Genomic DNA, 17,323 nt, shown 5'->3' on the forward strand with positions numbered 1-17,323 from the left:
TTAGAATGGTTCAGAAATTATCTAAGCAACAGAAAACAATACAGTATGTTTATTATAATTCTTATGAATCAGAATCACACAATATTATGTGGTGTTCCTCAAGGATCAATCCTGGGTCCATTTATACTCTAGGCATGTTCATAAAATTTTGAAATTTAATAAATTCATCTAAAATTGCTTTCATTAAAAAGAGAATAATTTAACTTAAAAAATGAGGGGTCAATCATGTATGTAGGCCTATAATTGGCAATGTTATGAGGAAAAGTATGCTTGCCTGAATGTCCGAAAATGGGCCAAATTGTGTGTCCCAGCATTATCAATGGCTTCCTATGTCATAACATGTGTGTATGTATTTTATGGCTGAATTTTTGAGCACGAAGGGCCATTTTACAAAACTTTCGCAAATGTTTCATGAAATGTGGCTTTCATTACATGATAGTATCAAATATTATTCAAATGCAGTTTTTTAAAAATCATGCTAGGTTGGAGTTTTGAGGGTCAAAATCCAAATTTTGTTCATTTTCCTATTGGATTACACAGTTAAGACAGGATCTTGGTGCACAACTAAGCTTAATGAAGCCCGCCCTCACATGTTCAAAATGTGATCATGTCTATCTATGTCAATGATGCATACTTATTACACATTATGTGTAGTCGATCAGCAAGACCATTCAGTTTATTTAAATGAAGTGCCTAAAGTCAGATGGGTGATAAAGAAGTGTACATCGACAGCAAAGCCTCCTTTATATACTTCAGACATTGGGATAGATGAGAACAATGGTACCACTTAAGTGATTTGTTTACACATGAATTTATTGTGCTCACTTGTTGATACTAGCCTGTTGTGTAAAGCGTTAATATGCTGCCGGATCAGTGACCAATTTAATGGCGGAACCCCTTTATTCGAAACAATGGTACCACTTTTATCAATAGCCTGTCGGAAAATTAAATTGGTATCAAAGGAACAAAGCATTACGTAATCTATTGCCGCTCCTTTCTATATCTAACCTCCTTGTTTTTAACTCCCTAGATATATATCCTTGACCCTGTACAAAGTTCTGTGCCTACATTTTTGTGTGGGGCTAGATTATTATATTATCTAGTCTGTTTGCTCATTGTACTCAAGTGATTACATTTATAAATATAAGATTTGTATTTTGTGCACAATCCCACAATTGGTAGATTTTCCACATCTGATCATTTCAGTGACATTTATTTCAGCGCTGTGGAAGTGACGTAGTAAATCGGATTAACTACCATAGCAATAGATGAATACAATTTTGACTATATCGCCCTGCACTACAAGCAGGTTGCACTCATCACCTGTGTATGCAACCATAGATTGATTACAATACCGCTCTTTTCAATGATACTGATCTTACAGGTCCGAGTGATCGACATGATATGATTCAGTGCATAGGTTCCGTGTGGACGTTGTAGTTCAGGGCGATATAGTCAAAAATTGTATTCATCTATTGCTATGGTAGTTAATCTGATTATTACGTCACTTCTACAGCGAATACTCCCTTTGTTTGCTAGCTCCCCAAGTGTAGTACTGATTTTTAATTGTGCACATGTATGTAAGTAGTAAGTACATATCATACTCCCATGCTTGGTGCTTGCAGTTAGTTCAGTGAGTTAGATTGGATTGATACAAAATGGATGGCAAGTATGATTGATAGCGTCAGTGTGTGATAGGGACAGTGTTAGTGCTCTGTGGTGTCAGTATTTGTTCTAAAGGGACAAAGTTGCTGGGCAAAGTTCTGCTCAAAATTCAAAGTACATAATCATTTTTTTACTGGGGGGGAGGAGGTCGCAATTAACCCTAACAGAACTAGGACTCACTAAAGCTCACTATTAAAACCGCTCTGCGTGCATGCATTCCACGGGACTTGATGACGCAACCAGACCAAGTCATATATACCCAGGGAATCGCTGGCGGGCCAACGTCACCTGTGTAGCTACATGCTGGGGATCTTCTGCGTGGCATGCGAGGGGTCCGAGGTTCAATCCAGGGGTGCCAAGTGACTTTCTTCTTCATCTTCTCTCCTTTTTCGTTCCTTCTTTCCCTACAAAAAAAAAAAAACCACGGGTAGGGTTAGGGTTAGTGACCATGCATATTTTCCCTATATGCCTTCTTAACCCTAACAGAACTAGGACTCAATAAAGCTCACTATTAAAACCGCTCTGCGTGCATGCATTCCACGGGACTTGATGACGTAACCAGACCAAGTCATATATACCCAGGGAATCGTTGGCCGGGCCAACGTCACCTGTGTAGCTACATGCTGGGGATCTTCTGCGTGGCATGCGAGGGGTCCGAGGTTCGAATCCGGGGGTGCCAAGTGACTTTCTTCTTCATCTTCTCTCCTTTTTTCGTTCCTTCTTTCCCTTCCGATAGCCAAAAAACCACGGGTAGGGTTAGGGTTAAACTGGTCATCCCAAAATCAGAATTGTTCAATAAGTGAACCCTCATTATAATTGTGCCAAGATAACTTTTTTATGACCGTTTATTGAAAACATCTGTATAATTTTGAGTTCAACTAAATGCATTCATTATGATTAATTATAAATATTGATAATAAATCTTGTATTGTTTTGTTTTCTTTCATTTCTGTATGTTTTGCAGGTGCAGCAATTAATGCAGATGTGTCCTCAGATATCAGTCCTAGGTAATGGTGGTTATCACATTGATTTCAGACGTCAAAATGCTGTAGTTGCGCTGGGCATTTTTTTGTTGGAATCAAACTTAAAAGTAAGTCCACTCAAAACTAACAATTTTAGTTTATGTTCCTATCTTTGTGATGATTCTTCAGAGTTTGTCATAAGTTGAAATTATGCAGCATGCAATGCTGAAGGCTTAGAAAATTGTATCACAAAAATTTAGATTAGTGGTAGAACAAAGGCAGTAAATATCCTTTCCGATTTTAAGGAAATTGATATTGTTGTCCCTCAAGTGTCAATATTGGGACCATTAGTATTTATCGTTTTTCACCCCCCCTAGCAACGGTCCTGCCTTTTCCCCGATGTCTGAGTCCGTCCAATCAATCGATCAATCAAGCAAATCACATTCAAGCACAAGCCTTACATTAGACAGGCACCAGGCGATTTTTTTACCCAGTGGTTCCACCATTTTAGCTCCTGGTTCAAGTGAAAAATGCATAGACCAGGCGTCACTAAAAACCAGTGTTTGGCTCCTAATACAAAAGCTTAAATTGACCAGTATAAACTATAATTGACTGTTTTTGTGCTCAGTTGGCAGCTCAGCATACATGGCAAACCACTATAGCAGTTTAATAATTCATCTTGCAAGCAACTAAAATGCCCTTTCAGCACATGAAGTATTAATAGTCCATGCAAAACTAATTTACCACTTTGACCTTGTTGAGTCCCAGAATCCCAATACACTTGTTCATTGAAGTTATTGCACTCTTGATCTCAATTTTCTTATCTGGTTCATTTCATGAAAAGAGTGGGTTGCCAGTTTTATTCATTTGTATTATAAATTTAATATATGGATGTTTATATCCTCCTACGATTCTTGAATTTGTATGTGGCCACGAGCTTGCTTCATTTTCAGTGAAATAGTGTGAGTGCTTGGGTACATGGTATTAGGTTTCGATAAATTGTGGTGTAGTAATTAATGGATATTGATTATGCCTCCACCATGAGGCATACCACCGCGAGGCATACTGTTTTTGCAATGTCCGTGCTTCCGTCCTTCCTTCCGTCCGGATGCTGTATCTCGGGCATGGATGGGCCGATTGACTTCAGATTTTCAGGATAGGTGGGTCATGGTCAAAAACTCTGGCTACTTTTTTTTGGTGGGGTTCAGGGTCATATACTGAGGTCAAAGGTCATTTAAGGTCAAATTACTAAAAACTGCGGTGTGGGCATGAAACTTGGTCATATGGGCATGGAACTTGGTATGTACAGTCAACATTTAGAGCCAAATTTTTGGAAGGTCATTTCAGGGTCATCAGAGGTCACCCAGGGGTCATCTGAGGTCAAATTACTAAATATTGTCTTATGGGCATGAAATTTGGTGAGTACAGTCAACATTTAGAGCCAAATTTTTGGAAGGTCATTTCGGGGTTACCCAGGGGTCATCTCAGGTCAAATTAATAAATTTGGTCGTATGGGCTTGAAACTTGGTGGGTACAGTCAACATTTAGAGCCAAATTTTTGAGAGGTCATTTTGGGGTCATCCAGGGTCATCTAAGGTCAAATTAATAAAATTGGTCGTATAGGCATGAAACTTGGTATGTACAGTCAACATTTAGAGCCAAATTTTTGGAAGGTCATTTCAGGGTCATCAGAGGTCACCCAGGGTCATCTGAGGTCAAATTACTAAATATTGTCTTATGGGCATGAAATTTGGTGGGTACAGTCAACATTTAGAGCTTAATTTTTGAAAGGTCATGTTGGGGTCATCCGGAGTCACCCAGGGTCATCTCAGGTCAATTTAATAAATTTGGACGTATGGGCATGAAACTTGGTGGGTACAGTCAACATTTAAAGCCAAATTTTGAGAGGTCATTTTAGGGTCACCCAGGGTCATCTAAGGTCAAATTAATCAAATTGGTCGTATGGGCATGACACTTGGTATGTACATTCAACATTTAGAGCCAAATTTTTGGAAGGTCATTTCGGGTTCATCCGAGGTCAAATTACTAAATATTGTCTTATGGGCATGAAACTTGGTGGGTATACAGTCAACATTTAGAGCCAGATATTTGGAAGGTCATTTCAGGGTCATCAGAGGTCACCCAGGGGTCATCTGAGGTCAAATTACTAAATATTGTCTTCTGGGCATGAAACTGTTGTATGGGCATGAAATTTGGTGGGTACAGTCAACATTTAAAGCCAAATTTTAGGAAGATAGGCCTACCATGTTAAACCAGAAAAGATGCATCTACTCTGGTTAAACATGTCATTGTTCAATTTTGATCCTTGACAAATTGGTTGCCTACTGCATAACATTCATAGCTACCCTGATTACCCAGGATAGCTACATGTGAACAGGGTTGCCAAAAGATTTCAGCCTGAATCGTGGGTCAAATAATCGAAAAGTCACCCAATTTTTCTCTTTACCATTGGTTTCTATGGGTCAGCAAACTATCGGAAGTCGTGGGAGCCAATGTTGAAAAGTCAAACAAATTTTTCTTTAACCATTGGTCTCTATGGGACAGGAAATTGTCATAAGTCGTGGGAAAAATCTTCAAAAGTCGCCCAATTGGGCTACTAAATCGCGAGTTTGGCAACCCTGCATGTGAACTTAAAAAAGACCCTTGATGATCAAAACTGCCTACCCCATTTTCTTTCTCATTAGCATAACAAACATTTCAAGTACCTCTTAGCCAATAAACAGTTCATTTTTACCTGGGTAGAGATGTGCCCCATGTGCAATCAGTACACAACACATCTATTCAGGACTCTGCAGGTATGTCAAAACAGCATTGTTTTTATGCCTCCACCGCGAGGCATACTGTTTTTGCAATGTCCGTGCTTCCGTCCTTCCGTCCATCCGTCCTTCCGTCCGGAGGCTATATCTCTGGCATGGATGGGCGGATTAACTTCAGATTTTCAGGATAGGTGGGTCATGGTCAAAAACTGTGGCTACTTTTTTTTGGGTGAGGTTCAAGGTCATCTACTGAGGTAAAAGGTCATTTGAGGTCAAGGGGCCCATTTTCCTTATTTACCTCTTTTTTCGGAGACTAGGGGTTGCACGTTCCTCAAACTTGGTGGGTGGATGCATCTTGACCCCAGACAGAACAAGTTTGAATTGGTTAGTGGGTCAAGGTCTCCTGAGGTCATGCAGGGGTCATTTGAGGTCAAATTAGCAAAAATAGTCATATGGCCATGAAACATGGTAGGTAATAATAATAATAATAATATTTATTTCAATTGCCGTACAGTCCACATTTAGAGCCACATTTTTGGAAGGGCATTTTTGGGTCATTTTGGGGTCACCTAGGGGTCATCTGAGGTCAAATTAGTAAAAATTGTCATATGGCCATGAAATTTGATGGGTACAGTCAATATTTAGAGCCAAATTTTTGAAAGGTCATCTGAGGTCATCCAGGGGTCATCTGAGGTCAAATTAGTAAAAACTGTCATATGGGCATGAAACTTAGTGGGTACACTCAACATTTAGAGCCAAATTTTTGGAAGGTCATTTTGGGGTCACCAGGGGTCATCTGAGGTCAAATTAGTAAAACTACTATATGGGCATGAAACTTGGTGGGCACAGTCAACATTTAGAGCCAAATTTTTGGGCGGTCATTTTGGGGTCATCCGGGTCACCCAGAAGTCATTGGAAGGTTGTTTTGGGGTCATCCAGGTGTTGTCAAAAGGTCAAAGTCAGTCTCCTCTTTTAGGCCACATCACACCCTTTGGTGGAGGCATCACGGTCGACGCTGTGCGTCGAAAACCGCGACATCCGAGAACCGCGGTCCATCTAGTTTCTATTGCGATTTGTGTAGTGGAGCGTGACAGGGTAGAAAAATGTGTTTTGGGAAGAGTTGATGATTTAATGAATGTGGTGTTAATGAATGTTTGGACTGGTTTTTGTGGAGTTTCAAGGGTTAATATTAATTGGAATTTGCAGTGGGAATTGTTAAAGTTTGTTTAGTTGAACTTGGCCAAATTGTTTGTTTTCAGTTGATGGAGATTAATGGAGAGTGTATTAACATATGGATTGATGAGGTTGTGAATGCACAATGATCCCTTGGGAGTAGTAAAAGGTGTTTACTAGAAGTGAAATACCAGTAGTGATTTTAGGAGTTGTAAGTGCAGCAAGTAATATGATATTGATTGAATGCACTTGAACCGAAGTTCAAGGTTGTAGGAGGTTGTAACCAAATAATTTAGTTACTTTGAACTCAGAAAGTTTTGTAGATGACTTGTGTGATGTAGCTGCTGTAAGGTGAGTGGGTGCTGTTTGTGTTATTCTTAATTGTGCGTAATATGGGACGTTTGTTTTAAAGGAGCTGTTATATTAGTGGCAGGATTGGTGTGGCTGTTTTGTAATGAAGGGAGTGGTGTTCACACTAGCTAAGGGGTGTTCAGTTGTAAGTATGCTGAAGGTACTTTCACACTAGCTGTATTGCGAGAGGGGGGTATTTAACTTTCGAGTAAACTGGGTATTTATACCTCGAGTAAAGTGCCCAGTTGTGGTAAGCGTAATGGTACTGTAGGCTTACCCCATTGACTCATTACAAAACGTTTGTTTAAGAGCTTTAAAGACAGATATTACTAGTACTTGAGGAACATGTCACTAACCATTTGCTTGCCTCATCAGGGTATAGATAGTACCCGGGAGATAGTAAACCTTAGAGGAGAAGGCCCTGTAAGAATGGTTAACCATTGGGAGAGTCTGTTTAATATTCAGTAGTAACACTAACATCAATCCCCATCGCACCAGTTCTTTTGCCCAATATTTCTGTACAATAATTGAATGACCTTTGAATGTGCTAGGTACAAAAACTCTGAGCAATGATTTGAGCAAATTTGAGCAATGATTGGTATTATGCTGGTGAACGATAGCCTTTACGGAGATGGTGTCACTGTACATACCCACAGATTATAGGGACTGTGGTATATATTAACTTGACTTTCTCTGTCAAAACATGTGATATCCGATCTGATCCGATATCGGTAAAAAAAACACCCAAAAAATTAAAATTTAAAAAAGAAAATTTGTTTTTGGTGACTATGGAGAACTACTGGACCTATTCGGACCTATTCGGAAGTGCTATGATCATTCACAGTTAATTTGAAAAAAAGAAAGAAAAAAAAATACAGTTTGTTTATGTTTACCTCTTCAAGCATCAGATATTATAGATGCATAAAAATTAAATCAACTTTCTACTGTTATTTTTCCACAGTATGAGAAAAAGATAATACCCTACCTGATGGAGTTATTACAAGGCTTACCTAATGCACAGTGGACAGATCAGACAGGTTATAAATCAAATGATTGTAAGTATACATTGTAAGTATAGGTATAGATTGATTTTTAAAAAAAATTAAAAAAATCAGATCAATGTAAATTGATTTAATTTTTTTTTATTCCAAGAACTGCTACACCCCATGATAAAGTCAAAAGAGAACAGTGGAATACTGGACATATGTGGAATCATATCAGGTATTTACAAAAAATCAAAACATGTTTTTACATGTGAAATTTTAGGTTGTGCGTCATGAATTGGGGTATTGGAAAAGGTGGAGGCGTTACATTTTTTCATTTTATTCAGGACGTTTTGTCCTAGATCTCAAGAATGGAGAGGGGTACTGAACTAGTTTTGGTCTCATTTTGTTGCTTATTTATCTAGCTCAAATTGTGGAAAGAAAGAACATCACAATTTATTTACTTCTTGAGATATTGCAGTTCAAATGATGTGAAGTCAGGGGTGGAGGATCCTACGGTTGAGGATCCTACGGTTGAGGCATGTGTTAAAGTATAGGGAATGTTGATTTTTAGCGCCTCACAAATATATTTTTTTACTGTAACTTCATAACCCAGTAAGGTATTGGGATGGATTATGTACCATTGTTTTGGTATTTATGTCTAGTTTGAAATGTGACCAGTTTTACTCCAAGCCAAGTTAATTTGTTGCAAGTGTGCTGCATTCTGTGTCATGGGTTCTAGGCTTTTCCTATTCGTTACTGTGTTAAGTATTCATTTATGCTCCGAAATGTTTCAAAGGTCATATTTCTTGAAGGAGTTACCCTACTGCTGTAAATGTTTACATTTTTTGGATGGAAATTTGATGAGGAATTCAAATATGCCATTGGTTTTTGTGTAGGTCATGAAGGAAAAAAAGTTTTGATTGATTATGTAATAAAAATCATAAAAATTATGTACGACTTTTGAACACCCTGTATCTCAGTTGGGCAACATAACTCATCATTACAAGTTTGCTTTTTTGGAAGTCTACAATGTTATTAGCACATCTAAAAAGGTTTCAGCAGAACAGGAATTTTTGCTAGTAAATAAGAGAGGAACAAAATTATATACTTTTTGAACCAAAATTTAACTTTTCCACCCTATATGACATTTGTGGCACCCTGTATATTGACCAATTGTTTGTACATGTGTATTCCTGGTACCCTAAGCTTTACAGTGATATATAATTTTATAGGGTTTTGATGAACAGTTTATGAATTAGATCAGTCTAAGCACAAAAACATGCAAATTGTTCAATTTTTTAGTATGTAACGCATTTGGCCCCCAATTCATGGCGCACGACCTTTAAAGAAAAATGTTTTTGTGCTGATATTACTGATATTTCAGCACAATACTAGTATGTACCCCAGTAAAATTCTCCGAGAGTTCCAAGTCGATCCGAGAAAAAAGTGTTTTTTTGACCACCCTAATATACGTTCATATTAATATATTTGAGAACATGATTTTAAGCTCATCAGTAGACTAAAATGAGTTTATGCTTAATAATGTTTGTGGTGCTAACTGATGATATCCAGGGGATGTAGTACTTACATATATTATAATGAGCTAATTTGCATATTTATATTTTGCAATTTTTTAAGGAAAATACCTTAACCTTTGGTGTTAGAAAGGACAGAATAATTCTGATATACCCTGTGCACAAGTATAACCCTAACCCTAATCAATATAGCTACGGAAAGTTGCTTTTGTAGCATTTCCTTCACATCCAGGGTTTTCTTAAACGCACAAAACACATGTATTTACGCGTTCAGGCACTTTTCTGACTCCTTCATACCCATAGTCCCAAAGTCCAATGCGTACAAAATCTTAAAAACGTACGCGTTCAGATATTGCAAGATTTGAATAGAGAAACACCTGATATTGTGCATTTATTCTCGGCTTTTGGCATTTAGGACCTACTCCCGATATGTAGGGCCCATCACATTTTGTTAGCATCGATCCATGTATGTTTTAGTGATTGCAAGTCTGTAAAATTGTATATAGTGTCAGTTTGAAATCTTGCAAATTGGGTTGGGTCCTTTTTCTGTATAAATGATGCACCAAATATGTCTACAACTGGACTTTAATTTTGCAAAATTTTCCCTCTCAGGGGGGGTGGAACATCCCCCTCAGACACCCCCATGCGTTATGGATAAACAAGTGACCATTTTCGCTTCTGCTTTCGACATTTGCCAATTTTAGGACCTCTTTTTAATACATGTACAATTTATAGGTCTAGTGGGGAAAACATGACAACGAAAGGCTTTATGGACCGTCATTTCACAATTTTCGGCTTTTCAACTGTTCAAACTTTACACAGCAATAGTGCCAAAATGGTCCACCAAATCGCTTCAATTAGGGCTTCATTTTGCAAAAATTTCCAAGTTCTAAGGGGGAACATCACCCTGCGTAGTTGATAAACAAATGGCCACTTTCACTTCTGCTCTCGACATTTGCCAATTTATGTTAAACACAATTTATCAGTTTATAGGCCTACCATAATAGAGAAAACTTGCCGTCCACGAAAGACTCCATGGACTACTCATTTCACAAATGTTCGGCTTTTTAAACTAAAATTGTACAAAATGATCCACCAAATTGCTTCAATTTATTAGGTCTTCATTTTGCAAAAGTTTCTTACTTCTCAGGGGGCATTTTTAAATATTATTATTTTCTTCAAAAATTGCCCCACCCCTTCTGACTGCTCTAGATCCGCCACTGCTCCAAACAGTGGCGTGAGATTTCTTTTTAACTCGGGGAAGAATAAGTTTATGGTACAAAAAAATGTTGCCATTTTGAAGCTAAACTGTTGACATATGGTGCAAAAGTGGAATAACTTCGTGCGAAGCGCGCAAAAATTTGCACTTTGGGGGCTAAAATGGCCAAATATAAAGTTAATTTGGTCAGAAACCCACATACAGGGGTTAACATTGGGGGATGATTGTATGGACCACTCCCTTTGTAGGGAGATCCCCCCACCCCCTCCGGATCTACGCCTATGGCTTCAAAAAACACACATGTTGTTTAAAATGTCTTCAAAAATAATATTATAAAAATACCCCTGGGGCAATGTTTTTGACTCGTTCAGAGGAACAATTCACAATTGAAAGGGTAAAAAAATTTGAAAATACCCCTTCAGCAAAATGCTTAAAGAAAACCCTGTTCACATCTTACAATAAAAGGGAATTCCCCAATTCTTTTTGCATACTTATGAACTTAAATATTTGAAGACCAATGTTCGATAACCACTCAAATCATCTTTCATATTGTTTGTGTGAGTTTTCTTCACATTTGAGAAATAGCCTTGGTGTCCTTCTCAAATTTTAAACAGTTGGATGCCCTTTTGAAATATTACAAATGACTTCAATGGAAGGAAGTCATAATATGTGACATGATTAAGGGAAATGAGTCGGATGTTGCTAATATTGATTTTGAAATATTGGCAAAGAAAGTGTTCAAATTCTTTTGTTTTATATTGCTTTCAGCGATTCATAAATTGATATAACGTTGCAAAGAAAAGTTGAATCAACATGGGGTTTTCAGTTTCTGAAAGCTCTAAATGTCTTCTTTAGAAATATACAGACCTGAAACTTTCCTCTTTTTAGCGGATTTCAGCTTTTTATGTTGATCAAATTTACCATTTTAGCTTTTTTTTTAATTTTTAAACTCATTTCCAAGCAGGGTCGACATGTGACTCATTCCCTTGCCTTGATCATGTCACATACGGGCAGTTTTACTGCTGTGTCACCATTGAATGATTTTTTTAAACAATTCTTCAAGAAAACATTAAATTTTGTACTGAAAACGCTAAAAGGTTTTGTAAAAGTATTGGGATGTATTATTTAGAAAATAAGGGAAACACAACATTTGTTTTTGCCTAATAAAATTTTGAATTAGCTTTACAGATGCAAGGACTAATATTGCCATGTTTGTTGTATTTTTCGTCAGGGCTTCCAATGAGTGAGCAGTTTAGTTTTTGCTTGACTACACTTCTGTCAGACATTATTACCAAAGACTCCTGCTATAGGGACCAGGTATGTATTGCCGGCTTCTATAGTGCAAATCTGCCATATGTGCACTTTTGAAGTTTGAACTTGTACCTGAGTTAGGTGCAAGTTCACTTTTCAGAGAGCTTGCACATTTTCAACAATGCATACAGTCCTACCAGAAAGGACCTGTTTTTTTCTTCCATTTCAGAAGGAAGTAATTGCTGATAACCAACCCTCTAGATTAACACAGAGTTGTAGACTCAAGTCTTGTGGTTTTGACTCAAGTCATAACTTGAGTCACTCACTATTTTTGAAAGCTGTGACTTGACTTGCAATTTTTGCCAAATTCAGGGATGTGAGAGTTCCTCTTTTCAGCTGATTACCTCTTTTTTGTTGCCAAAATTTACGCATTTTTCTTTTATTTTCAGCCCATATTTGGCGTTTTTACCCTGATTTTACGCTGTTTTTAGTGATTTTCCTCGTTTTTTGTCTGTGGCCTCTCACACCCCTGCAAATTACCCGACTTACTTGTGACTTGGACAAAATGACTTGTGACTTGGACTTGCAGAAAATGACTTGTTACTAATGTGTGATGTGCCCTGAGTAATTTCATGAGAGATTGGTTCATGAGTAGACATAGGACAAACGCACGGCGCATGCGCGGCCCGGGAACTTTAAACAAACCGGAAATGTCACTTTTTGATGTAAACAGAGTTCGTACATGGAAACTATATGCTGAAATTTCACCTTTTACTGTCTATAAATAACGCGATCGGATGAAACTAACTTGACGAATATAATCATTACAGTCATGACTTTTATCAGCATTAATGGTTTGGCTTGGTTTGAAAAAATAATATCGAAAAACATCGTTTTACATTCCGCAAAAAAAAAAAAAAAATGAACGTAAATTTTCTCGTAATTTTAGTATAAAAATGTTACCAAAACCATGCCAATGGCAAGCTGAGTTTTTCATTTTAAGACCTGAAACTTAGAAATAATGTTTGGAGGGATGTTTTCTGATTAAAAACTTTTGAGACGGAGGATTGGTTCACTGAAAGTGAAGTTACAAAGCAAAATATGGCGGGCAAGACCTGCGAACAGTGCAATGATTTGCCTTCAATTGTACAGGTAAGCTTAAAAGTTAAAACTGTATGGGACCGTTCACAAACACTTGTTCAGGGGGCCTGATGCAAAAATTTCATCACAAAATTTTTGCTCCCCCTCTTTCGGATCTCAAAAATTTCAGCCTCCCCTTTTGACATGAAAATTATGGGTCAACCCCATAGAAAGGCAAAAACACAATTTTCCCAGGAACATTTGTGGTCAATTTTTCAGGGCCCCCCCCTTAAAGAGGGTCAAAACTTTTAAGGCGCCCATTTTGCATCAGGTCCCCCTAACAAGTGTTTGTGAATGGTCCTTATAATAATGCTATGAAGTATTTGAAACCTTTTCAGTATTTTGGTACAGCAGCTCTATCCAGAGCAGGATTCAGTTAATATTGGGCCAGATGAGCCCGGGCCCAGGGCCCTCAAATTGCACTGTACCCCTGGGGTGGTGAATTATAGGGGAGATTTTTTGGCAGGCCAATAGGTGGGCAAGCATTTTTTGGCAGGTCGAAATGGGGGGGGGGGGGTCAAGCGATTTTTGGCTTACACCCTAAAAAGTGTAGGAAAAGGTTAGGATTAGGAACACATTCAAATATGCAAAATTTCCAGCTCACTGCTAGCTTTCGTACTATGATAAGACAATTTAAGGTTCCCCAAAATCTTGCATGTGTAAGGGGGGGGCAAAGATTTTTTGCACGACAAAAGGGGGAAGGTTTTGGCACGTCAAAAGGGGGCAAAGATTTTTGGCGGGGGGGGCAAGCAGCCAAAAAATTCTGCTTGTGTTGACGGTTTCTTGCACACTGTCACTGGCCCTTCAAATAGCATAGTCCTATCGAAACAAAATATGCCCGTCCTCCTGAAAGTTTTTCCGACGCCACTCAATCTTATATGGAAACCAAAACTTGACCACTTGAGTGCACATCATCAGGGGTTACAATGAGTTTGAAAATTTATACAGGCTTGGCGTGCTACAAATCACACTTCTGGGGCTTGTCAGCTTGGCTATTGGGTGTGCTGTTAAATTGCTCTCTGTAAATTTAGAAATTTTAGCTGTGCTATAAATCACACTCGGGCAGGTGAATTAAGATGTGTGATCACACTGGCATGCCTTAAAACTCAATCCCTGGCACATGCCTTCCTCACGGTGAGGGGCCCAAAAAGGGTAACTCCGGCCCTAAGCCCCGGGAAGGGGAGGCACACCAACTTTGTGGAGGTGATGTGTATGTAGGGCTATTAAGACCCCCTTTTTCAGCGTCTCTGTCACCCAAAGACCCCATATTAATTGTTTTCGAACACATGCCCTGTCACCCAAAGACCCCCTATTTTTCCATTTGATCTGTCACCCAAAGACCCTTAAATTGTTCAATTTGAAGAGCAACTTGGCATTTAGGCAAAATCAACCAGTCAGTACTCTTTCCCCCCAGTAAAAACCCAAAATTACAAAAATTATCACAATTATATTTTACAGGTGAAAATATGTTTTTACAGGTGAAAATTTCAAAAATTTTTTAAAATCATGGAAAAATTTCCAGAAAAAAATACCTGTTGAATTCTGCACCTTAAGATGAATTTTTAGCAATAGATAAAATGACATGATAGAGGCACTGGTAATTTAATTGTAATCAAAAAGTGAGAAGCATTTAATAGTATATATAGTAAAACAGTCAATTTAAGGAAGAAATTAACTTAAATTGATCAAAAATGGTAAAAATGAACTGAAATTGATTAAATCAGTGACTTAAAAAATGATTTTAAATCATGAAAATGATTTAAATCTTGATTTAAATCAATTGAATCAAGCTAACCCTGTAGGGATACAATGTAAAATTTTAAACCAACTCAGTAGTACTCCAACCTTCACTGATCCAACTTGGAATTAGCAGATTGGCTTGCAGACAATTTGCCCCTCAATATAATTGGGTGTGGTCTGTGCCCCAGGCACTCTTATAATATGTTTTAATGTTCACCTTTTAAAATTGTGTGTGTAACATAATATGTTTATCTATAAGTAAAAGAGTCCAAGAGCAGAAATATTTGGTGTCAAACTACATTTGTATAAATTTATTTGCGTAGCAAAATTAAACACGAATTTTCGGTCATAGACCTATCTATATAATATGTCCCTCCCCAACATTTGTATCTCAAACTCACACACACAAGTATGTGAAAGCCATTTTAGCACATAGCCCTACAGTGAGGTAAACATGGTAAATAAGAATTGAAATTCTTGTTGTTGCACACACAGTTAAAAAGATCTCATTTTTACTTACCTGTAGCACTATATGCTGTGCCTTTTGTACAGGCCCTTTAAAAAAAAAGTTATATACATACACCCACCCATAAAACACACCCAGTAGTAGTACTTAGCTTGTTTTTCTAGAAAACAATAGCTTTTGCGCAAAATATTTATTAAGTTAAAAAGTTTTTTTAATGTATTGATGGGACAGGGGGAAATTTTGAAAATGTATTTTCCTTTCACTGCCTACATGTGCATTTAAAGTCTGGTTAACAGCGCGATGCGATGCTATAAACACTGAAATCTGAGCCAGGGTTTTACAAGCTTGGCGGTAAAAATTCTCATCGCGCTGTAGAAATTTCGGTCCGCGATGGAGTTGGATTTTGTTCAACTTTATAGCATCTCGCTGCGATATCGCAGCCGTGCACGCCTGTGATTGGCTGCTGATGGGAGGGGGGGGCATATTATGGACTACCAATTAATGCTACAGTGGAAACTCATTAACACAAAGTTGTGCGAATTCAAATTTTACTTCTTGTTATCAGGAGTTCGTGTTATCCAGTTCTAATAACATGTGAAATGTATGCTTGGGAATGTATACATGTGTTATCAGGAACTTCATGTTAAGAGGGTTCGTGTTGCCACTGTATCTTTACTGCTGACAGGGGCATATTGAAGAGTGTTGGAAACATGGCAGGACCTTGGGCAAGTGTAGTGAAAATTATTACAGGCCAATATGTACACCAACCTACAGGTGATGAGGTTGGTATTTTTTTTTTTGGTGGGGGAGGCAAGTCCATGTTGAGGGGTGGGACAAAGTTAGTGTTCAAAACTGACAAACAAAACTGCATTGGGATTACCAAATCTATATGGTACACACCCGGTGGGGTCACTCAACTTGCAATACTGACCGCACGACCGTTACCAAAATCACGGAAAAAGGGGTCATTTTTAGGGCTTGTCCGTGGATAAAATTGTCTGTGAAATTGGAAAAATAGGGGTGTTTTATCGCACTAATGTCCGCGAAATTGGAAAAAAAAAAGGGTTCTTATTATTTTCTCTCAATCCCGTGGCTGGCCACTATGTATCACTGATATATATGCAACGGTACTACTTGAATTCTGTGATGCCTTGTTAATTACTGAAAAAAAACATTCATAAAAGCCTCGTCCTTGAGATGTTGAAATAGGTCAAAATTGCAAATGCGTCTCAGAATCTAAAAAAATAGGGGTGTTTCAGAGTACCATTTTGTCCTTGTTTTGGAGTAAAAAAGGGGGTAAAATTTCATGATTTGTCCTTGAAATCGACTGCAAAAGGGGGTAATTTGTACTTCTGGTAACGGTCCTATGCGTCCCCCCTGCCAGAGAGTGACCCCACCGGGGGTACACATGGAAGACATGACCTTAAGCTCCCACAAAGGGATTGTAGATTTCAAATGTAGTCACCCATTTAGGGTTCCCTTTTGAAATTCACACTCCCTGTGTGGAAGATTAAGGTCATGTCTTCCATAGGGGGTACTAGTGTATGAAATTCAACTGAATAGCCCATATGATTACTTGGTTTTAAGATCAATGTAATCCTCAGGTACCATGTTGAATGCAACTTTGCAACTATGTTTCATTGTGTGACCTGTGACCCTGTGAATAGCACATGACCCTTGTTCAGTTCATCATGTCATATTAAAGCTATCAAACCAATTGTAGTGCAGGATAACAATAATATGTAGTGCCTGTTATAGTGCGGAGTAAATTTTGAGCAGAAATCTAGAGAACTGTATAGTCTACTTACAGCACCTGGATGGTTTTTTGGAAGCTTAAAAAAAGGCTACTTTACAGGGACTGTCTTTTGTAATTTGCAGGAGAGCATTAAATAGCTCTTCTGGGGCCTTCAAGGAGAGATGTTTAGATCATTTACAATAGAATGTAAGGAGAGAATGGTCAATTAAGGAGAGCTAAAATCACTCTCCTATACCAGATTTAAGGAGAGCAGTGGAGAGCGATCGCTCTTGCTCTCTTCAAAAGGCAGTCCCTGACTTGAG

The 17,323-nt window shown here is 38.2% G+C and overlaps 1 protein-coding gene across 1 annotated transcript in view; it reads left to right on the top strand.

Annotated features, from left to right (window-relative positions):
* LOC140158722 (phosphatidylinositol 4-kinase alpha-like) overlaps positions 1-17,323 on the top strand; it is a 164,200-nt gene that overhangs the window by 35,789 nt on the left and 111,088 nt on the right. Inside the window, 3 exon segments of the mRNA XM_072181918.1 lie at positions 2,630-2,755; positions 7,890-7,983; positions 11,900-11,985. Coding sequence (XP_072038019.1) covers positions 2,642-2,755; positions 7,890-7,983; positions 11,900-11,985 — 294 coding nt within the window. The 5' untranslated portion in view covers positions 2,630-2,641.

This window comes from Amphiura filiformis, chromosome 1, assembly GCF_039555335.1.
Source record: "Amphiura filiformis chromosome 1, Afil_fr2py, whole genome shotgun sequence".
Lineage (NCBI taxonomy): Eukaryota > Metazoa > Echinodermata > Ophiuroidea > Amphilepidida > Amphiuridae > Amphiura > Amphiura filiformis.